Source organism: Blennius ocellaris, assembly GCF_963422515.1.
Source record: "Blennius ocellaris genome assembly, chromosome: 22".
NCBI lineage: Eukaryota > Metazoa > Chordata > Actinopteri > Blenniiformes > Blenniidae > Blennius > Blennius ocellaris.
In genome coordinates, this window is record NC_137671.1 from 7203740 (window position 1) to 7227314 (window position 23575).

Sequence of the window (23575 nt, forward strand, 5' to 3'; positions counted from 1 at the left end):
AGGGGAATGGTTGGGCTTCAAGATATGCACAATATAATATGTGCATCCACAGTGCTGCTCTCTAACTGGGTATTCAAGGTCACAGATACACAAGATCAGACACTGGTGAGCAACCAAAGTCATGCTGCTTGGGATGTGGCAAAAAAAAAAAAGAGATTTATTTAAATCTGTACTGAATCTGGCAAGAGTAAAGTAAGAAAAACAGGCAGAGATTTCCTCGAGATGAGGTCAGAGTTAATATGTACAGTATATTCACTGAAAGAGGGAGTCTTTGGAAGAGATAAAAGCAAAACAACAAGCATAAAATGAGCAAATTTAAAATAAAACGGCACTTTTAGGATGGCAAGAGAGCCGAGAGGATAAAGAAATGAAAGCCAGTCAGAGTGGGAGAGGGAGTGGGGGGGAGAGAGAGGGAAAAGTGTTGCTGTAATTACATTTTCTACCAAGGAGAGCATGAAGCGGAGCAAAATCGGCCTCATCAGCAGAAACCTGGGAGCCACTCACCAGTCACTGTTCGACCTCTGACCCCCAACTGTCCGCAAGCCCGCGGGCTTACAGTCCGCCGTGGAGAGCAGAGCGGCTGGCTACATGGCCTCCATCCTCAACTTTAACCGGCAGGGGGAAGGAGGATGAGAGTCATCAGTCAATCAGTGTCGATGTGACATGTTGTTCACAACTTCCCCGCTCGGAGTTCATAACTACCCCTTCCCGCATGTTGAGCGCCCTTCCAGCTCGGCAGCAGCTTGAGTTTGGAAACTGGCGTTTTGCGCTTGGTTATGTTGTTCACTTTGTGGTATTCTCCATTTATCTGTCCATCTTCAGTCACTGTACTTGGTTGAAGCTGATGTCGGTGAGGTGAACTCAGAGTACTCCCAGAAGAAGTTGCCAGTGTATTTATGTGTTAATATTGCAAGCATTTGTTTGGGCGCCAGCAGGAAGTCGGGCGACCTGAAGAAAACTCATGTATAAACTGGAGATCATGCAAACGTCTGCCCTTGACCCTTCAATGATTAGTTGTGTGAACAATTAAACATCTCACGTCTGTCTCCTTGCCAGAAGTACTAGATAGTTGAACCTATTTGCAGCACCAGGCACCATTATTGCCATTGTCTATGGCAAATTGTTGGAGAAAGGGAGTATATGCTAACAAGAGAAAATAACATAGTATTTTCACATCAATAAACATGGCAGCTGTCCACCACTAGTCAGGGCGACAGCGCCATCATATGGTTTTCTTTCCGTGTAAACTGCTGTTACAAAACCGGCTGGTGGAGAGATGTTGTGATATCAGTGATTTGGATATTAGAACAGAGCGATGGCTGCAGTTGTTGGCGACGCTAACCACACAATTCAGCAAGTTGTTGAGTCTCAAAACATGTAAATTTTTTCGACTAGTTGAGTCTAAATTAAAAAAAAAAAAAAAAAAATGCAAATATTTACTTGGACCTTCATTGACATTAGTTTCCAGAAACATCTGTTCTCACCCTTACACACACTTCACCTCACCCCATTGCGATCACTCTTTGTGACAAATGATCGTAACTTTTTCCTACCCACCCCTCCCCCTCTACACGTTTGGCGGAGTTGCTAATATTAGGCAGAGCAAGTTCATTAGTGTAATTTAACATTGTCTAAAGTTGTTCCAGTGCGCCACCCCCCCCCCCCCCTCCCCCCCACAGTTTGGCAGCTAGCTAAGATCTGTCACCGTGATGCATCCGCCGTTAATGAGCTCGCCTTGTTTATGCTTTTACAGCAGCATGTGATAATTAAACTGCAGAGAGGAGTGTGAAATAATAGCTTTGTGTTTACTTTGCACCCTGCTCGTGTGGTGGAGTGTGTGCGTAATTGTGGAACATGCGTAAGCGAGCAGCGGGAAGACAGGTGCCATTCAAGTGTTATTGTGTGTGTTCTAGAGTGCCGATGTATGTGGAAAATGTACCCATAATGTTTCGCCAATTAAACCTGTATTAAAGTGGTAGTTTGGAGTGTTTGGGTTTTTTTTTTTCTTTCTCCTCTGGGTTCGCTTTAATTAAGAGCACAGAATGTGAAGAGAGAAAAGGACGCTATAGTTCCTCTCTAACTGGCTTCTCTCATAGATCCTCTGGCAGCTCTATAATTACAGCTCTATTATGAAATGTGTTCATGCACGAGGTGTGTGTGTGTGCGCGTGCGTGCGCGAGCGAGAGAGAGAGGAAGAATGAGTGTCATGGGTTTGGTAACTGAGGAATAGGCAGTCATCGAACACTGAATGCTATTGTTCGTCTTTTGTTATGTAATGGAAGCATAAAACAAACATTTATCATGACGAGCGAAAGGAGCCGAGGCAGACGTGTCTCAGCAAGACTCCCCTCTGACATTTCAGCCTCTCGGCGAGCGCTCCTGCCAGCGTGCCATGTCATGACACTGACACGACACCTTGCGTTTTGAACCTCACACCGCGACCATATTGCCGCCGCCTGACGCAGCCATATGGCCCCACTCGTTGTGTGGTTTTTGTTCGGGAGTAAGACGCAATCCGAACCAATTACAGGAGGTGAAAAACAAAACATTCTTTATGGGCAGAAGGAGACAGATGTGGGGATCTTAATAGCCAGCTGATGTTTGCGTTTGCAAGTCTCCAGCAAACTGCAGTGCTGATTGATGCTTATCCTTACGTGCCCTCGGTTAAAAACGATACCGCACAGGTGGAAATCTGATTGCATGGCTTTATGCATGTTGTGTAATTAAAAATCAAAAGGTTAAACACTATTATGAGTTAATTTAACTGCCATGTATTAGTGGCCAGAGTTGACCAGAGATTGCTGATTCATACACCCCCATGAGACGTATCCAGTACGTCTGAAATGCGTTTATTTTCTGCCTTCCCGTTTCAGAAAAGGTTTACGTTCAGACCGCACCGTTTTGAAAACGGTGTCTGTCTCCTTCCAAGACATCACAGTTTACTGATGTCTTTCAAAAGCTTCTCACGCAGGATACATTTCACTGAGGTTTTCTTAATATCTCAAGAAGGGCAGTTACATTATGTGTCAATTTTTCCTTAGTACATCACATGCATGCTATTGGGGAGGGTAACAATTTTTAAAATGGTACCGAAACACCATCGCGAGAAGCCGGATAATAGAAGTCATTCACCAATATTTCTTTAAAGCCTCATTTGTAGGTTGATCAGAGTCCTATGAAAGCTTCAAATAGTGCTGATTTGTTCACAAGCGGGAAATACTTGGATATTTCCCTTCACTGGAACAGCACACAAGTAGACCCTGTAATAATTTAACCAACAGCCCTTGAAAGCCTAAAATGATGGTTATTTTTGCACGAGGAAGTTTATATTTCTTTATTCCCTGAACGCCGCTCAAGCTGGCAGTCAGTAGACTGTATGATTTATTAATGCCTCTTAAAAGCCTCACATTTTGACTATTGGTTGTTGCTCAGAATTTACCAGTGTTTGCTGAATGCCTCATGAGCAGACTTCAACTGATCCTCTCTTGAAGGCGGTTTACATGATGCCGAAACGAGTCACAAACAGAGGTTAAAAAGACTCCACACATATAAGATACTTAACATAAATCTGTGTTCCTGTAATGCACCTAAAGCGAGGTACTTTTAGAAAAAAAATTTGTATTTCCCCAAGAAATGTTCGAGTGCAGGGACATGTGTATGGATAGAGAACGAAGTCGTATTGCTAAAACGATGACTCAACTTTAAAACTGCCAAGTTCCAGGAGAATACGGACTGGGAGCCATGACACCCCGGAGGCTGTCATTGTTAATAGCACTTGTATTAATCCGCTTGTTCCATTCAAATTCAGTTTTCACCAGCAGCGAAGTCACGTCTGAAAGATATTTCGAAAAATATAGAATCCGGAGGATTCGGCCCAGACGCCGAGGCGGGTTGTCTGTCTCCATTTATGCCACAAACTGAACCCCACCATGACCTGACGTATATTTTGACAATGTTTTGACCACACGGGCTCCTCTATTTTTCTTTTTTTTTCTTTTCAAAGATTGACTTTGCACTACAGGTTAGAAGTCAACAAAAAACAATTTCCCTCCGCTCCTCCCGGAGGCCGCAATGTCAGAGAAGTAATTAACTCGTGCTCTATATGTTAGGTATATGCGCGCCTTCTGTCCTCACCCTGGTGATGCAAATGACCCGCTTTGTATACACTCAATCCCTCCCCAGAGCCAAGTGCAACCGCTTCAGAGTGTTGTGTAACGATACAATTACACCTTCGTCTCTCATCCCTGGATTAGTGTGCAGCTTGTCTTCGACAATTCTTAAAGCTTTGTAATTATATTTCTGTTATAAGAAGAAAGGAAAATGCATCTGTGGAGCAGATTTTTTTGAAGGGAAGTCTGCGAAACACTTGTTGCTGTCAACTTCCTGATTGCTCTATCGTCATTCTCTACAGCTCTGCTGTTTCCTTTTCATCCACAGAGAAATGAATGCCATTTGAGTTTGTTTGTGTTAATTCTAATGTTTCTTTTTCTTTATTGTTTTTTTTTTGGGGGGGGTCAGAGTCCGTGCATCGCCACATGCAGCACTACGAGGTGGAGTACCTGCAGTTCGCCTTCCGCTGGATGAACAACCTCCTGATGAGGGAGCTGCCACTGCGCTGCACGATCAGACTGTGGGACACCTACCAGGTACACACACACACACACACACACACACACACACACACACACACACACACAGAGCATAGCGGCAAACTGCTGCTATTGTTCTCTCTTTGTCTTATCTGTTCTTTTTTTTTTTTTTTTTTTTTTATTCATTTGTCCCATGTGACTGCATGGGATTCCAGAAAAGAGGGAAATTCTCTGGTAATGACATCTGTTGATTGCCTCAGAAGTGGAGCTTTTTGTGTTTGCTTCTATTACATGCCAGCCAACGCAGCAGTGTAACACAGAATAATAATAATAATGATGTTGTGTTTTTTTGGGCGGGTTTTTATGAAGGATTTCAAACATTTACGCTCCCTCTCTGATAGTCTTAATTACACAGAGCTCGGGATGAAGTGCTGCACAACCCTGTCCCTGAATCATGGACTCCTTGGGCTTCACGTTTAGCTGCATGAGTGCGCATGTCCACTGAGACACAAGTTTTGATAATACATTGGGTACAAAAATCATCAAAAACTTCAACCCACATAATAATAATTTTTGCTTCTACCTGCACTAGGGACCAGAGTGACTCGCAGTACCACCTTGTGGTACGACGCAGTATTACAAGGCTAGTGGCTGGGTCAGGTGATTTGACCACTATGTCTCTAATAATACTTGCAACATTTTATTTGACGGCCTTTAAATAACCTTTAAATTCAAAACTTTAAATTGTATTTGTATTTGCGCAGAGTATACATCATTACTTCAGAAATGACTGCAAACACAACATAAAGCCAATTGTATTGCCTTCCACTGTGTAACTGCTTCATTTTGCAAGTTTTTCGGTCAACTAAAAATATGACAGTTTTTGCACCAGCAAACATTTTGCGAGTGAAGGATTGTGGGATTAAGCGATTCCTTGCTGAAATAAAAGCAATGGTGGAACAAAGACTTTAGTAGATTGGACATATGTTTTAATTGCCATTTGATGGGTACTCTGCTCCTGAGTGTGCGTGCGTGGAAGTAAAGCCTATTACTTTTGACCCAGAAGTGTAAATGTGCGAGAGAGAAGGAATCTTAATCCTTCTCAAACAAATTGGGACCGCTTCGTCCTGCTGGCCTGTGACGTTTACACAGAACTTAGTAGGCAGCACCTTCAGTTACGCCGGACTCTTAACCTTGACCGAGGGCTGTCGATACGGCCTAATGTGGCCCATCGATTCATCGGCGCGTGCTGGAAGGTGCGCTGAGAGTCGGAGGCGGCTCGAGCGGAGTACATGAAATAGATTTTCCAGTTGATGCGGCGTGTTGACAGCATGAGACACGCGATCACATCACAGTGTCTTATTAGGTGAGGAGCGTCGAGAGGAGGAGATTGAAGTGTTAAAATGAACTTCTCCATGGGCGACACTGCCAGCTGTGCCAGGTGTTTGCACAAATGTGGGTTATTTTTTTCCCCCCCCTTTTTTCTTTTCTGCTGGCATCGAAGCCCTGGTGTCCGCCCCGGCTTAATTAATTTTTATTGCCTCTCAATATAAAGGTCTCTGTTGGTGGCCGAGAGGTTATACAAATAGACTTTTGGATGTGTTTGCCGGTTCATGACCTTTGACCCCCACCAGCTCCCTGAAGCGCCTAAATGTGGCTGCCCAATAAAGTACGGTTATTTTGTCATTTCTCATTCTTCTGTTCTTTCTGATTTGTTTGAAGACATTTTGTCAAGACATATGAAGAACACATGTTGTTATTCATATTCATAGGCCCATTTTGCCTATCTTTATTTGCCTATCTTTATTTATGTTGTTATTTTGTGTTTCCGACTGCCTTTTCTCTTCTCTTCGTTTTTTCTTAATTTTTGTTTTCTAGTCATCTAGTCTTTTTCTGTCATTTTGTAATTTGTTTTTCTTTTTGCTTGTTTTTTTCAGGATGGCTTTTACTGTCTTTTCACAACTATTTCACTCGTTCTTGCCTTTTTTAAATGTTTTTTTTACTAAAATTGGTTTCTTCTTGTGTTTTCTCTCTTTGCCATCCTCTTTTAGTATTTTCTGTATTTATTTGGAATCATGCAGGGTTTCTTTGTCATTAATGGTCATTTTGAGTCTTTTTGTGAACTTCCGGTCTTTTGCGTTTTGGGCTATATACTATTGGGGATGTTTCGTGTTCCTCCATTGTATACATTTTTGTTTTTTGTAAATTTTGGGATTTTTATGTGTTCGCTAATCTTTTCCTTTATGAGAAATGTTTGCTTTAGCTTTCTTTTGTGCCTCTTTTATCAAGATTTTCTTGTTTTTGCAATTACGTAGTGTCCCTTTTGGTTGTTTTGTCTTTTTTTTTAGAACGATTTAGTGTTTTTCGGTGGTTTTATGTCTCCCTCGGCATCTCTCAGCTCAAACATCCTTTGATGCTTCTCACTCTTCATTATAGCAGGATTGTTCCTTGTCATCTGTCCGCTTGGCTTTTATGTTTGCTTCGCTCTAAAGTTGAATGTTTTCAAGTTGAACTCTGAAATCCATCCCTTTCCACGACGCTGAAGCCCCAGCGTGAAGTGCAGAATGCGGCAAAGTGAGTGAAGTTCACATTTGAAGTTGATTGAAGCTGCCTCCAGTTCAGACCGATGTGGCCAAGTCAAACATGAACTTTGGTCAAGTCACAGTAGTAAGAGGAGGATGAAGGAAAGACGGAGAAAGTAGTTGAGAGGAAGCGCATCTTTTAAGGGAAGAGGAGAGTGTGAAATGGAAAAAGTACAAGATGTTATACATAAATGGATTTTTTTTTTTTTTTTTTTTTTTTAAGGGACGGGAACAGGTATAAATAGAAGTGAACATGAAAAGAAAGATGAGGAAATGTCAAAAAAAATTCTACACGGACACGCAGGAGCTATAGCTGACGTGCATGTTCTGATTTCAACAAACCATTGCTTGATTTGATAAATATCAAATGAAGCATGTCTAAATATTTATGATTCTTACCAGACTTTGGACAACATGAGGTGCATGACTTCTGACAGTTTGAAGCCAAATAGCATCAAGCCATGCTTTTTTTAATCTCACTTGAATTCTCACACCTTTTTTGCTTTTTTTGCCGATGTCGGTGCACTCAGAGCATTTTAATTTCATCATAACTCTGAAAGAAGGAATCAAACTTTTTTCCCATATTATATATATATATATTTTTAATGTCTCTATTTTAGTCATGCAAACTCGGAAAATAAGAAATCTCAGTTCACCTATGATTGGTGTGACTCACTCCCCCATGGTTCGGCATGAACATCCAGTTTTATTGCAATGGTTGCCATCAAAACGACGCCGGGTTGGCATACAAAAAAAAGATACAGCCGAGTCGATGCCGGTTATGGTGTTTTAACAGGAAAATCGTCTGCTGGGAGTCTCTTCTGTGTTTTCACACGGTAGCATTAACAGCACATGGTCTCTGTCTGAGGCTTTAAACTGGATTCACAATCCTGTAAACACAAGCTATTATGTAAGTAAAGACAGAAAATTTAGCAGAATCTTCTTTTTCCACACAAACAGCCAAATTCGCAGCAGAGCACATATCCAGAGATTACACTTTGTTTATTTATTTATTTTTTTGTCAATATTCAATTTGAATAAATGTTGGATTGTTTTCTGTTGTGGAGTTACAAAATAGATCAATTCAGCACATGATTACACAGTTTCCATCGCGCTAAAATGTTCCTGAGAATGAAAACACAGAATCCACAGCCATTTAAAGGGGGAAATTTGACTTTTATAAAGAACATCGACAGGAGTTTGTTATGCAGCTGCTTTTCACTATTAAACCACATTGGCACAAATGTTGTTGTTTAACAAAGTAGTTTTATTTTCAAGCACTTGCCAAGATCTACTACATGGAACTGAATCAGTCGACTGAGCTCTCATGAGCTAAAAGTTCTGTCTGAATGTTACAAGCTTGAAATAATCAATTTGTCATGCTTGGCTCAAATGCACTGGTAAGTATACAATTATGCAATTCATGCTGGCTGGCTTGACTACCCATTTATTTAAACACAGCTATTGCCTGCATGAGCCTCAATACTCAGATTGTAATCCCTTTATTCCTCTAAAAAACTGAACATGTATATCACTCGTCATTTTGCCTCCGGTTTGAAATTATAGGTTTTTTTGTCCTAAAATATATTGAAGTAATTTCAAAAAAGAACTTTAACATTATAGCATTTTAGTATTATATCTACTACAAATGAATCAGTGAAGCTGAAGCAAAGGCAGCACATCAAGGCCAAGAATTATTTTTTTTTAATAGAAGGAATAAAAACACTTTTCTTTGTTTTTAAGACTGTATTTTCATGTGCGATGACAAATAAAGCTAAAAAGTCCCAGATGTCCATGCAGCCAAAGTACCTTTTAAACTTCATGCTCCATTCACTGTTATTAACTTGTCCTTGCTGAGTCGACGACAGCAGTCATGACCTTAAAAAAATAAATAAACAGCTTTAACATCCACAACCCTTCCAGTGGAATTTCACCACTCAAAGAAACAAAGGTGGGCACGTGTGAACAGAATCATATTTCTTCTGATCTTCTCTTTTTTATTTTCACTACACTGAAGATCCCTTGTGCATTTTCCAGTGAACCATTGTAACCAAAACGACTGAGCACGACGTGGTGAATTATTCTCTATTAACGGAAGAGTGAATGGAGTGAGGGGGAGGAAGGAACATGAAATGAGTAAATGAATTATGCTTTTCTGAACATGCATTAAGGTTCCTCAAACAATACCCTGAATGATCAGGCTGGGCTCTCCTATTTAAAGTGCTTCGCCGTATATGATGAGTCCATGGTAACACCATGCATCCTCAGTTGAGAGCTCAGTGGAAATATACTGTATATTAGCTGCGTGTCACTCTCCGCCTCTGAAAGCAAACACAGTTCATGTCTCCTGGATGGAGTCTGTACACTGAGCTATTCAGTGTGTTATTTATGGCGGGTACCTGACCCATTCGCAAAACATTGCTAATACACTGTGTTCAATGTGCAACAGTTTACATATATAGCTATCTCAGAGACACTATGAGAGTCGAAAATACATCGCCACGGTTTTTATCATATGCCCAAAGCAAAATATCCATTTGACTCTATGTGTAAAAAGTGTCTGAAAAATTATAATTTTTACACCAAATTCCTCGCTCTTCCGTTAGAATATTCAATATTGTACTTTGACCCGGCATTTTCCTTAATCTGTATCCAACAGAAATACATCCACTGTATTATACGCAATCTGAGTGGTTCCTAAATGTCAAGCACATTTTGAACATACAGTTTCCACTTTTTATTGGAAATATGAATACAAGTACAATACGAATACAGATTGACATCAATCCATTGGTCTTTATCGCTGGAAGTAGAGCAGTGAAAAAAACGTTTTATTTAAAGCCACGGAGGAAAATGTAAGTTGTGGGAGCTTTATTCCTAGACCTTGTAACTCAAAGCACTATTTAATCCACCTCATGACATCTCATTGAATCAGCTTATCTTTTAAACACTGCCTTGTTACTTTTATTTTAGATAGTCCAGGCTTGTTGAGCTTGATAATTATGAAGCAAAACACTTTTTAAATTGGATTGAATTTGAGGAAATCATTCAATGTTGCGGGGTGTGACGTTAAATGTTTCACCCCTTTATTGGTGGGAACAGATGACACATGGGGGAAGAAATGTCGTAAATCATCACAAATCAAGGACCCAGAGCAGCGACGAGTCGCTCAGCCTGTAAAGTGAGCGCCTGATATGCAAGACCATTGGAGTCTATACAATTTACAGTAGGAACCGACACGGAGAAGTACAGGTTAGAAGAATGAGAAGAATATTGTCATGGTGGGTAAATCAGTAGTGCACTGCATGCTTGTGTGTGTGAGACATAGTACTGAGTAAAAATAGTCAGCATGCCTGTGATGAAGCCATAGACTCTAGAGACAGAGAGGTCTTCCCTTTAAATACTCTTCATACCCATCGGCCTCCGACGACACACACTGGGATTATAATATTCATGACCCAAACCAAGAAGAGGAAGAAAGTCAAGTCTTCCCGGTTTTCTTAAGAGAAATCATTCCTGCTTTGGTAGGATCAAGTAGTAACCGATTTTTAACTAACATTTTTGTAACTTCCTCATTTATTCAAATAGGTTTTGAAAGAGAATTGTGTGACGCATTTAATGTGAGTAATGACAAAGTGTGACACTTCCACTTGAAACCTTTTTTTGATAATCCCAGTTTGTGCACAAAGTTAGTTGTAGTTTGAAAATTTAATACAAAATGGAAAGAAAAAAAAAAGTGACATGTTTAATCTCGGCACCCATTAGAAGAAGTGACAATAGACACATTTATAGGCAAGTTCTTCAATCTCTTCCTGAAATTCAGTGAGTAATATATCCCATTAAGATAACTTTTTCACACATAATTGATAAAATAAGTTTCAATTTTGTCATCTGTAGCCTTTTACTTCAGATGTTATTATAAAATAGAGCAGAATACCGTTTCTTTTAAATCTAAAAAAAGTAAAAATTGACCCTTCAAATTTCTTTCAAAAAGTCCCTCGGTTTTTTTTTTTTAACTTTCATGTGTTAGTGCCCTATAAAGTTTGGACAAGTGAAAGTGTTGAATAGAAGGATATCCCATGGATTTAACGCCACACTCGCACTGATTATTAAGTTAAAGAGGGCCTTAAGCCCTTCGCTCCCAGTAAAAAAGAGGTTAGTGTTCAGGGGGAAGGATTTGACTCGAGCTTCAGCAAGATTCACAACCAATCGGGGCTCAAAATGATCTTCTTGGTGATTGTGGAGAGAAAGCTTGTGGCGCTCATGCAGTCCAGCCCAAGTCTACTTCAAAATGAGAGAGAGCCAAGGAATGAATGATTCAACAGTGTTGTTGCTTTGTTGTGACTCGACAGCGACGCGAGCACACATTGTACTTGTAATCCATCCTTTAAATATTTGATGTGTTACAATGTCGTTTGGATCGCCCCCGAAACGCACGCTCGCACGCGGCCCCCACACAACCCTCTTTTCACACGAACGTCAAAATACGTCACCATCCGGTTTGGGGAATCGGACCGTTTTCGTACTCATGAAACTTTGAGCAGAGCTGACAGCAAAGCATGGAGCTGCTGTTGCCTCCATGATTCTATCGTCCTCTTTCAGTCCCCATCTCTGTTTTCACTCCCCTCTTGTCACCGTTCCTCTAACCTCATCTCCGATTTTCTCGTCCCTCCTCGCCGCTCACCATCACTCCCTCACTCTTCGCCGACCATCACACAACATCCAGACAGATTGATTCAATTATGTTCTTTTTTTTTTTGCTTTCCGGTATGTTTTCCCCTGTTTGTCATGCTTTGCCAACCTCTGCTCTCAGGCAGTTATCGTTTTCCGCGGCGAGATGATGCGCCTGTTGTATCGACTTTTAACCCCGAGCTAACAAAACACTTTATTTACGTGTAAATAAAGTAGGTTTTTTTTCGTTTTGCAGTGAGTCACCACATCGCTGCATTTCTGTTCACAAAAATTGTTTAATCTAATCTAATGTACACACAAAGAAGTCGGCCTCAGTGTTTGGGATGCTCATGATTGCTGGCAATAAACTGGAAGACCTTGCCCTTTGCTGCCGAACCCTGTGTGTGTGTGTGTGTGTGTGTGTGTGTGTGTGTGTGTGTGTGTGTGTGTGTGTGTGTGTGTGTGTGTGTGTGTGTGTGTGTGTGTGTGTGTGTGTGTGTGTGTGTGTGTGTGTGTGTGTGTGTGTGTGTGTGTGTGTGTGTGTGTGTGTGTGTGTGTGTGTGTTTGTGTACTCGGTGAGATTTTAACCTGAGTGTTGTACCGTCTCCGTTGTGGTCTCCTCTCTGCAGTGTGGCCATCTGCTCAGTCGCTCAGTCCAACACAAGACTCCCGTCTCTTCATCTCTGTCATCGCTCGACTGCATTAGGTTTTCTCTTTCTTCCCTTTTTTCGGGGCCCTCTTGCTCGCACTCTTCTTATTTTATCTCTAGTTTTTCTTTGTCTATTGATCTAGAAAAAAAGGGGATGGGGGGGGGGGTAGAGGAGAAAGACGCTGGGATGAATGATTCAGAGCGGAGCACAGACACAGGCAGACAGACAGGGACCAAATTATCCCTGTTGCGTGGAGCATGAAATTAGCAAGTAGCTCAGTGTGGCAGCATTAGCATGGCTGTTAAAGGGATATTGTGACACTTTCGCCTTCCGAAGCGCCGTCTTTTTTTTTTTTTTTTCCATATGGGCGCTCAGATTTACCAAGCGGGGAGCCGTTGAGCGTCGTTACTGACCACGTTTAAAACCGCGACGGCATTTAAGGGTTACTGGTGGGAGAACGTGGCAATTTACCGCAACACAGATCGGAAGATTGGTTTAGATTGAGATGAAAATCACAGACTGAACAAATGACGTGAGCTCAGTCGACAGCTTTTATACATATGCTGCACTCAGCGATGCCTGCTTGTTGCTTTCATGTTCTCTATATCACAGTTAACACCCGTAGAAGAATGAAGTAAAGCTGATTAAAGCAGAATCTTGAGAATCTTGCTTTCTTTTCCTTCTATCAATAATGTACGGGCATTTAATATACATATAAAGTAAGTTGGTTTGTGTCAACTAAAATTTTATATTTTGTTTAAATTGGTAAACATATTGAAAGAAATACTCCTGAGTTAGTGAGCGTGTAAACATTATGCCAACAGCAGTAACTACAGGAAAGCAGACATTTTCAAAATGTGGCAAAACTTTTCTGAAACCAAATGCGAAACGTAGCATAAATGGAATAGAACAAACATTTATTACTACAAATTTTTGTCCAACCGGCAGCATCTACTCAACATGAATTAATGTAGACTGTAAACTTTTTCCCCTCTCTTGCTTGGAAGGGGACTGTTTTTAGTTGGTGTACAACTTTAACGTTGCAAAGAAAGAACAATATTCTTCTATTTGAGCCGCAGGGTGGACAGTGTAACGATACCGTATGTCGTCACTGGCACAATACAAAACAAAATGCTTTAATTCATGCAAATGTGTTTCTTCCAGTACAATAGTGCCACTCCTTTTTGCATTCTTCCACGTCTTAATTTGACTGAAATATAACATTTCCATCAGTTAGAGAAAAATGAATAAAACCCAGAACTCTTCATCTTTACTTTTCCTGTCTCATTTTTGTGTTTTAGTGTTATTCGATCTAAACGGTGACACAAATAACTACAGCCAGGACACATTGGAAATCCACACGGACCTCACTGACTTCCATATATACACACACTCCTACATGAAAATTCCAATCTCTCTGCCTGTCTGTCATGCTCTCACTGTCATGAGGATTAATGTTCCTCTTTTATTTAATTTTTTTCCTCGTTGCTTTCTTGATGTCAGCGTGAAATGAGCAGAAATGGAAGTTTCACACTGGTCTACACTCATCTACACATCATACAGAGTGAAAATCAATAGCGAAGTGAAACATCCATGTCTTTCTGTCATTCTCATTAACTCGGCTGTTTTGTGCTTTAAAATGCTGCCTAAAGCTGGACATACGGGACGAGGCGCTTCAGTTGAACATTTTTTCCCTCCCCTCTTTATCTTTTAAAGTGGATTGCATCATCCCTCCGCTGCCGTCACTATCGCCCACCCCACCCCCAATGTTACATCTGACGTTGTGATTTCAAATTCAAAATATTCATTCCTTGCTACTTTGTAAAAATGGTAAAATGGTAAATGGTCTAGATTTATATAGCGCCTTCTAACCACACTGAGTGCAGTCCCAAAGCGCTTTACATATCAGTCATTCACCCATTCACGCTCACATTCACACACCAATGGGACAGAGCTGCCATGCAAGGCGCTCGTCGACCACTGGGAGCAATTTAGGGTTCAGTGTCTTGCCCAAGGACACTTCGAAACATAGACCAGTGTAGACTGGGATCGAACCTCCGACCTCTCACTCCGAAAGACGTCCACTCTACCACCTGAGCCACAGTCACCCCTGTGTTTAAATGTATTCGCTGTCTCGGCTCCGAGCGGTGAATTACACACAGGAATACTTCGACAGCTTGTAGCAGTATCACCAATCACTGATGCGGTCATGTTCCCGCTCATATAATGTAAAAAGAGCTTCTTTTTTTTCGCCCCCCAAGAAAAATACCAGCCAGACACCAGGGGTTCAACAGGCTCCACCTGGGTGTTTGTACATCACTTCAGATCTTCTCCGTTTTCATCTTACATCACCCCTCAGCACGGTCACCTTTTCACCTTGTCTGCAGTCGGTTCGTCAGGGTATCGAGTTAGTCCCGCATCAGGCCGCTTTGTTTCGTAGGGATGAGACTAGTCAAGGCAGCCGACGCAGCACTTTAAAGATGCTGTGACATTGTAATACGCCTTCTCGCTCCCCCCCTGTTTCCTCTGTTCACCCTGAGCCTCCTTTCTACTCCGGCTTGCACTCCACATTAAATCCTCTCACTGTACCGGTGTCACCCCTCCCCCCCCCCCCCCCCCCCCCCCCCCCCCCCCCCACCGGCTCGCTCCATTCTCTTCCCACCACCCTGGCTCTTCTCGCCACACTTTGATCAGCAGCGCTTGTCAATCCGAGTCTCGCGTGTCTCGGCCAATATGGCGGTACCCGACACGAGGAGGCTGGGAGGACCAAGGCATACCGATGGAGCAGCAGGATGGGGGTAGAGACAAGCCTGCCAGAGTCACCTTGACTTCTCATGACAAACTTTATTTTGCAAATCATAATGACGAGACGGCCTCGAGCCGAGGCGGCAGCGGTGGATGGTTCGGGCGGGGGCGAGGGACAGCGTGTCAGACACAGAGAGTGAGGTGGGTGGGAGAAATTGAGAGCGGCAGAAATGACTGGTGGGCTCGACAAAGAGCCCCCTTTTACATTTTATTTACCCGTGTTCAATTATAATAAAATTCTATACGAGTGTAGTCAGTCAATACATCTTTAGTTAGGCCAATGTTTTCAAATGAAAACGCTAAACTTTCATTGCGTTTTGCGTTGACATGGCAATGGTGCTTCGAGCCACTGAAAATGCAATTTTTTTGAACATGCAGCTACTGTGCACTACGGCCATAGTAAGCAGCTATTGTGCACATGTCAACCAATAATCTACCTGGCAGTGTTAAAAAAGTATCTAAAGCAATTCAGAGAATAACAACAAATACATAATTTATAGACGATAACAGCAAAAAATAATTCAGCTTATAAGTAAGTTATTTTATGAAAAAAACTGTTTAGGTTGGTTGGGATAGGTATGCTGGAATACATGAAGATATCAGGAAATAAATAAAATACAGTATTGTACAGGTTAATTAAAGGACTGCCTGTCTTCTTCTTTTTTTCCTTTTGTTAATTAACACTCTTAGACAGGCTCAAACGTATTTAATAAATAATGAAGAGCTGCCTCACAGTATGTTCTTGTTCTACCTTTAGGCCTCCGCTTAAAGTTGGAACGAGAGGCCATCTTGACAAGACCTTTGCATGCTCCATTTAACTTACTGAGTATGGTCTTCTCGACTGTTCCACTTACAGAGTTAGATGAGAAGATCGATACCACTCGTCCACACAGCAAACTATGAAGTGTGAACGAGGAGAGGCATGACATCAAGACGAGACGCTGGGGGGGAAAACCCACTGGCATAGCTTTCTTCAAACATTAAAAACCACATCTGTCAGTCTGTCTCTCTGCATTAAGAGCAGAAGCAACATTTGTGGGGAATGAAACTTCACGCTGGGTGTTTTTTTTTTTTTTGTTTTTTTTTGTCTTTTCCCTCCTTTTAAAAATCTGCTGATGTTTGTTCATTGGTTTTAGGTCACTTGAAAACAATGCCGCAATAATATAAATTCTGCTCGTGGTGCATTTGACTTGCAATGAAAATGTTTTCATCGATACACTTTCTCAGTGATCCTGACTTGAATGAAGGCGGTGTACAAGAAAGATGAATGAACTGAGTTCTTCGTTTCTTAATAGTCTTAAAAATAAAAAATGCTACTCCCCCTCACCGTCTTTGCTAAGCAAATCTAATTGCTTTCTACCTGCAATTCAACAGTGACAGGAGCGAGAGCTCGATATTCTCAAACTCAGACAAGAAAACTCAGAAGTTTCTCTCCTAATTCTTCACTTCTCTTCTTCTCATTCCTCTGAAAGCACTTCGGTCAATTCTTCTTGTGTTTTACTTTTACAAAACTTTGTGTGATTGATGTGTAATTGAGCCGTCAGAATTCGGAACAGGGAAACGTCGAAAACGAAATAGTTAAATCAATCAACCGTAAATGTTTCCAAGTTCATTCTTCCAATTGTACAAACCAGAGCTCATAATATTACACACTTAAAAAAACATGTACTTCGTAATTTTGTGTATTTTGATTTCAAGCTCCATCGTGAGCAATTTCTGTTCATGTCGTAATAATGCATTTGGAAAAATTCCATCTAAGCCCTGTGATTTATTGCTCGCAGACTAAGGTACGGAGGATTGAGTGACAGACATTTGTTGAATGTTGAGAGCAGACTCGAGATGGCGGCGGTGGCGGGGCGGGGGAAGGGCTCGAGTGGAATTCAGCTCTTCTCAGCCCCTCAGAGTTCAGTGGTGCCCTCAACCATGAACCCACACACACACAGACATGACCTCATAGAAAAAAGGAAATTAAAACTTGGTGAATCTTCGGGGAGTGATAAACCTGCTCCTGCATGCCACTCATATACTCACTCGCCTGTGATGGTGTGTGTGCGCGTGTGCGCTTTCGTTGTTTAGATTGCAGCTGCGAGGCTCGATCAGAAAACTAATCATCTGTCAGTTACAACTCAGTCCCTGTGGGGTATTGTGCCATCAGGTTGGCATCCTTACCGGGATAGAAGAAGAAGAAGTTGTTGTTACCTGACGTCACCTTAACATAACCCCTTCACCAAAGTAAAGGGAATAATTTGGCTATGAGGAGCTTTATTTTGTCCCCCACAGTTTCACGAGTCAGTGTGCTATTATGTGCTCATGAGTATAGAAGAACACACACCCACGAGTCTTTCAAGTCTTGAGAACAACCGTATTGACATAAGCCATGTTAAATGACAACGTTTTAAACACAAACGCCCACATGCAAAAACGATGCCTTTTTGCTTGGAACGTTGTCACGTAAACGGGGCCTGAGATTAATTATTCTGAACTGTGCCAGAACCTTTATCTTTCCAAACCTTCACGCAAAATGTGTTTCACGTCTAAATGTTGCGACTTGCCCTGATTGATATCACAAATTTGTCGCCACCACAAGAACAACACACAAATTTACATTGTCGACAAGATTCTCGTGATCGGTTCAAGCGAGAGGCAGAGTAGGATCCGAAACAACAGGGGACGCACACAGAGGCGTAGGAAGCGAAGTGAAGACGAAACAATAATTCAAGAAAACATTTCACGTGTTCATGTCTGTGTATCCGTTATTAATCTGTTTATTCCCGCCTTCCTGGAGGGAAATTCAATTATCACAGTAGAGAGGCCGTTTCTGTTAATTCCTACGGAGTTATGGCTCGCTGTTATACAGCACATAAATGAACATGGTGCTTAAAGAGCAGCACTTACAGTTGATTACAATCTCTTCACAATGTGGGAATAAAAAAAAACACTTCACCCTCTCAAGTCCTCCAAATTAGTGGAGCCATTTTTTTTCTTTTCTTTTAACAAACTCACTTGAACCAAAGAGACAGGAATCTTTTTGTGTGAGAGTATTTTTTACATACCTTAAAAGCAACGAGGTTGTGAAGTTTTACTTTATTTCAGGTGAGTTGTGTTTTTGTTTAAAGACATTATGTGCTATCAAAGTAGGCACTTAATTACAGAGAACTTACATGTTGATGAGTGAGTTTGTGTTTCTTCCTCAGGTGTACATCTGTGTGTCAGGTCGAGCATATCGGAGATTGATCCGTGCGATTCCACGCTACTTTAATTCCGTAAATTTAAACGTGCCTGTCGGGTAAAACACCGTGTATAACGTGGCTACTTGCCAGTAAAAAGGCCACATGGCCCCAATTTATAATTGCTGTTAATTTGCACATATGTAATTTCAGCTACACTTTCGGTTTTAAATGTCATAAACTATTATTCACAGTCCTCTGGCTTTCTGTTGCTAGGCATCATGCAGCGCATCAGAACAACTCGGCTGAGAAGAGAGCTTTTCTTTTTTCTTTTTATATAATCCGGACCAGTTATAAAACATGGAAAGTGTAATTTTCACAGATTGCTGTCAAGCTGAAAAAACAGAGGAAAGCGATGTGTTTTGCGGCACAGTGTCATTAAAACTGTCTGTCCAGGGGACATAAGGTTGCCATATCTCACTCGCATAAATCTGCCTCTCTCGGCTCCGTCAGTCTTCCTCACATCTTTTACTTTTCTGTGCAGTGGGTTTCCTCGCTGGTCATCACTCCTCTGAGAAATCAACAAGCTCCTCTCATGTGTTGAATCAGCTTCCACATCATGTGGCAGATATTTAAAGTTGTAATGTTATTTAGGGCTGGAACGTTGTATCATTTGTGCAACTACTTTTGTTTTTAAGTCCTGTGCTCAATGAGCAAAAACAAATTCTCTATAGTTGTTTTTCCCACCTTTTAGTTTAGTTTAGTTTAATTTAGCATGGGCTCCATTTTGCTCCAACTCCAATCTTTTACAGGGAAGACTCTGTTTAGGTGTGCATGGATACAACCATATCCAATACATTACCTTGCATGAGAATAAGGAAAAGGAACTGAAGAAAATGAATATCCTATATTACACAACCCTACATTACACTGCTTCTTGGAGCAGAGTATGCAATGATTGAAAGAGGACTTGAAAACTAAAGGAATGGACTTGATTCAGCCAAAGCAATAATGAAGAGTTTCAGATTTTGAGGAAAAATAATAAAAAAAACAAAAAACATTTTGCAACAATAAAAAAAAAAAGAGACTATATTTGTTCTTATACTGCCAAGATTATTGTCATTGCTGAAACACCCTGATATATAGTGATATCATTTTAAACCTGCCTGCTGAGATTCTCACCACAAGTTATTTACGCGGGCGTTTTCTTCCAGCCTTCTGTGTGCACGTAAATAACTCGAGCTCCAGGCGCTAGCTGAGGCTCAGCTGTTGCAGCCTTTATCTCCAGTTTTATACTGTCACGTTCATTCAGAACGGTCTGCTTGTCGCTGCCTGGCTAAACTGCTGGGCTACTCAAAGGTAATCCCCACCCGCCAGCCAAGCACAATCTGAAGTTCTTATTGGACCATGAGGTGACCTAGAATCACATACAGCAGGTCTACAGTTAAACTCGCCGACAAGTCTGCTCTCTGAAAAGCTGGCATGTTAAGATGTGCTTTGGATATTACATCCAATCTTCAGCGGGGCACACACTGAACTCCTAAGTCACTTACACTCAAAGGGCCTGGTAATTATCCTCCCTCTGATGGGGAATGAATAGCACAGGGAACATCTCATCCTTTGTCTTTCTCCCTTTTTTTATTCTCCCCCGCTCATTGCAGAGTCATAAAGAAGAAAAAAGTAAGCCAGCGAACATAACGAGGGGCTGAAATATAAAGACGTGCAAAGCAAAAAGAGGGATTTATATCTTTCTTTGTTTCCGTCACCTTGCAAATGTAAATTTCCAGATAGTGACAGAAAGATGTTTTATATTCTGATCTTTTCTAACTCCTCTGCCTTTTTTTTTTGTACGCATGGCTAAATACATCATCCCAAAACGAGTGTAAATCTTTCTTTAAATGAAATCCGATGAAAGGAAGGTGGCAGTTTGAGCTGCACCGAGATGCTTTGCTTACATCCTTAAGCCGCTGTTTGAACAGTGTAACATGCAACTTTTTGTGAATCACCTTCAGTATTTAACACCTTTATTTCTCTCACCCCCTCTCTCTCTCTCTCTCTTTCTCGCTCTCTCTCTCTCTCTCTCTCTCTCTCACCAGGCTGAACCAGAGGGCTTCTCCCATTTCCACCTGTACGTGTGTGCGGCCTTTCTGGTGCGGTGGAGGAAAGAGATCCTGGAGGAGAGAGACTTTCAGGTAATGCGCGTGCGGGAGACAAGGGGGCGCTGCAAACCTTTGACATTTCCCGACTCATAAGTAGGACACTGGCTGGCAGGCGCTCTCAACGCGCACGCAACCCGATTGCACAATACAGATTTCCACACGGAAGGCGTACACGCTGCATGTTTTTACACCCAGCTGGCCGTGGCGATGGCGATGCACTGTAGAAAGCTTTCATATCTATGCAGATTGAGCCGGGCCGATGTGTAAAAAAACAAAACAACATTAACACAGTCCGCCAGGCTGCGGAGTTGTTCATGGCCTACATCTCTCTCCATTACCTCCCCCGGTCATTAACTGCGAGGTTCAAAAGTCGTTGTGAGTGCATTAGTAGATGACAGTAGACAGCTGCCAGAAGGTGACTTTGGTTGCCAAGCTCACAGGGGGACCTGCCTCCTTAACAGTACCACCACAGTCAAATATCACAGAGAGAGAAAAAGAAAACATCCCTCTGCTCTCCAGTTTCAGTGCTCCACTCTTTCTTTGTTCTTTCTCTCTGTGTCTTCTGACTTTCTCTCCTGTTTGTTTTTTTGATGGCTCGTGTCTTTCCTCTTCACTGCTGGGCACAGACACGCAGGGAAAGAAAAAAAAAAAGAGTAAATGCAAACGTAACCGCACATTGGACATGTCTCAGGTGCAGATTGAACCTAAATTATGCCTAAAGTCTAACCAGTTCCTGGAAGATTTCATATGCTAACAAACTGTCCTGGCTGAGGATCTGCTTTGCTAATCAGAAGGATTTGCATCTGACAAATGGACATTTTGTCATGTTTTTATTCAGCAAAATTATGGGATCCTCTTGTAACCTCTCTATGAACCTTGAATACTAATTTATCAGAATAATTTAGACCATATTTATGCAATGTTCTGTTTACAGGGCTCCCTTTTTTTACGTCATGGTTTTATCTTTTGTCTATTGTGAGCTTGTATATTTGTTTATTTGATTTTGGTTCTTTCACTACATTTTCTCCCCGGCAAACAAATATACATGCAGATTCACTATGAAAAATGTATTGGTACCTCACAGCGATTCCTCATCCAGCGAAGAGAACCTTGAAACAAACTTCTATCTCTTGAGCCATTCTTCTGTTGTTTTGTTTGGGTGTACTGTTTAAAAAAAAAAGTTTATTGTTCAAGGGGAGCCTGTGGTGGCCACGAAACTTTCATTAAAAAAAATCTATATATTTTTTTAGCCTTTTAGCGATGTTTCTTTGTCCATTTAAAGCTACCATGCAGCATTTCCGCTTTCGGTCTGGACCAATCAATGAGCCTACTTTGTCGTGCTTTTCTTCCTTTCTGGTCAGTCTGGCGGTTTCTAGTTGCCACATCATTTTTGGCCGATCATCCACACGGTGCAACGTTTTAAGAGCCCGAGAACCGGTTCCAGAGCGGAGAAATTTGACGTTTGGACGGCCAAGGTGCACACTTAAAAACAATGATGTCATCGCTGTGTCTTATTTATGTTTGCCTGCTCCGTTTCGTCTTCTCCGTTTTATTTGTATATTGTATAGTCCTGGCATATCGAGTACATCGTTTTGAGTGGTTTTCATGGTGTCATGTGGACGTAGATAGGTCCTTCGCTGATGCCTTGAGAAGGGGAAACTTTTTAAGAACGACAGCGAGCAAAAACATGGTTTTCTGGTGCGGACAGGAAGTCTTCCTCTTTGCATGCGTCAACTAGTAATGTGGAAGATTCATTCATATCTGGCGGTGAGGTTTCTAAAAAAAACAAAAAAACTCCAAACATTATGTTTAAAGTGTTTCCCAACTTTGTCCACCTTCAAGGTTACCTTGGAAACACGGCTGGTTTAGTTGGATGTGACTTGCTGTAGTTTTTAACCGATGACAACTGAATCCAAACTCACAGGCAGAAAACCAGATAGCGTCTTCGCCCCTACCGAGGAGAGGTGCTCAGAGAACAAAAGAGCTAAAACAGTTCGATACATCCCAACTTGTGCCGACATCACCATGACTCACTGTGTTAATTACAACTTCACCAGGGAGCCGCTGACTGCTACTTGTGCTTCAGAGCTAAACAGCTTGCGACTGTATGGCCTGGCTGATGAGAGTCGAAGCTAAAAGTCACTTTAAGGTAACAAAAAAAAAAAAAAACTAAACAAATTGTACTGAACTTTAGTTGATTGTACAAGACTTTCAACATTTTAATACTTCATCTTGTTCCTGCCAACAACCCCCCAAATCATTCTGGGAGTTCAAACAGTGGAACTGAAAAGAAAACTTTTCTCCCGGCTCCAGTGTTACCTACTGGCTGCCTTGCTATACAGACTACCAATTGGTGTGCCAAGGGCAAACAATCCATCCTCCTGAAGATGAGAGGAAAAGATGAAGCATTGGGGGAGGAGAGGATCAGTGTGGCAATGAGAGTAAGAAAAGATTAAACTTTGTAGCCGTGGTGGGGATAGAAAAGTTTGTTTTTGGTACCGAGAGCATATTTTTGGTGTGACATACTTCTGTATACTGCTGGCTTTTTGTTTTTATTTTATTTTACAAAGGCACAGTTGCATTCAGAGCAATGTTGGACATAATTAATTAGAGCTGACTGGGTTTGAGTTTTCACTCACTTGAGCCTTAAAGGCAATAGCCACCTTTCAAAAAGGACTGTGGTTTGTTTCCAATGAGCCTTTTCACAAGGATTTTTTTCAGATTGAGGAGATGTCTTAAAAAAATTATGTTAAAAGGATGTTTTTAACTGAAATATCTTTTTTTTTTTTTTTTTTTTAAAGGAAAGCTTTATAAATTAACATCAAAGTTGCTCTCCCCTGCCTTGCTCCTCGTTAACCAAGCGTCTTTGAAATACAGCATGCATTGTTGAAGCATGTCACGACAACTTTTTTTTTTTAAAGGCAATTTTGCACTTCGTGAATAAAGAATGAA

At 41.5% G+C, this 23575-nt stretch overlaps 1 protein-coding gene across 1 annotated transcript in view; it reads left to right on the forward strand.

Annotated features, from left to right (window-relative positions):
- Positions 1-23575, forward strand: part of tbc1d22a (TBC1 domain family, member 22a) — a 133549-nt gene that overhangs the window by 92180 nt on the left and 17794 nt on the right. Inside the window, exons 13-14 of the mRNA XM_080518698.1 lie at positions 4519-4646; positions 20561-20656. Of these exons, the coding sequence (XP_080374824.1) occupies positions 4519-4646; positions 20561-20656 (224 nt within the window). The remainder of the gene's footprint in view (positions 1-4518; positions 4647-20560; positions 20657-23575) is intronic.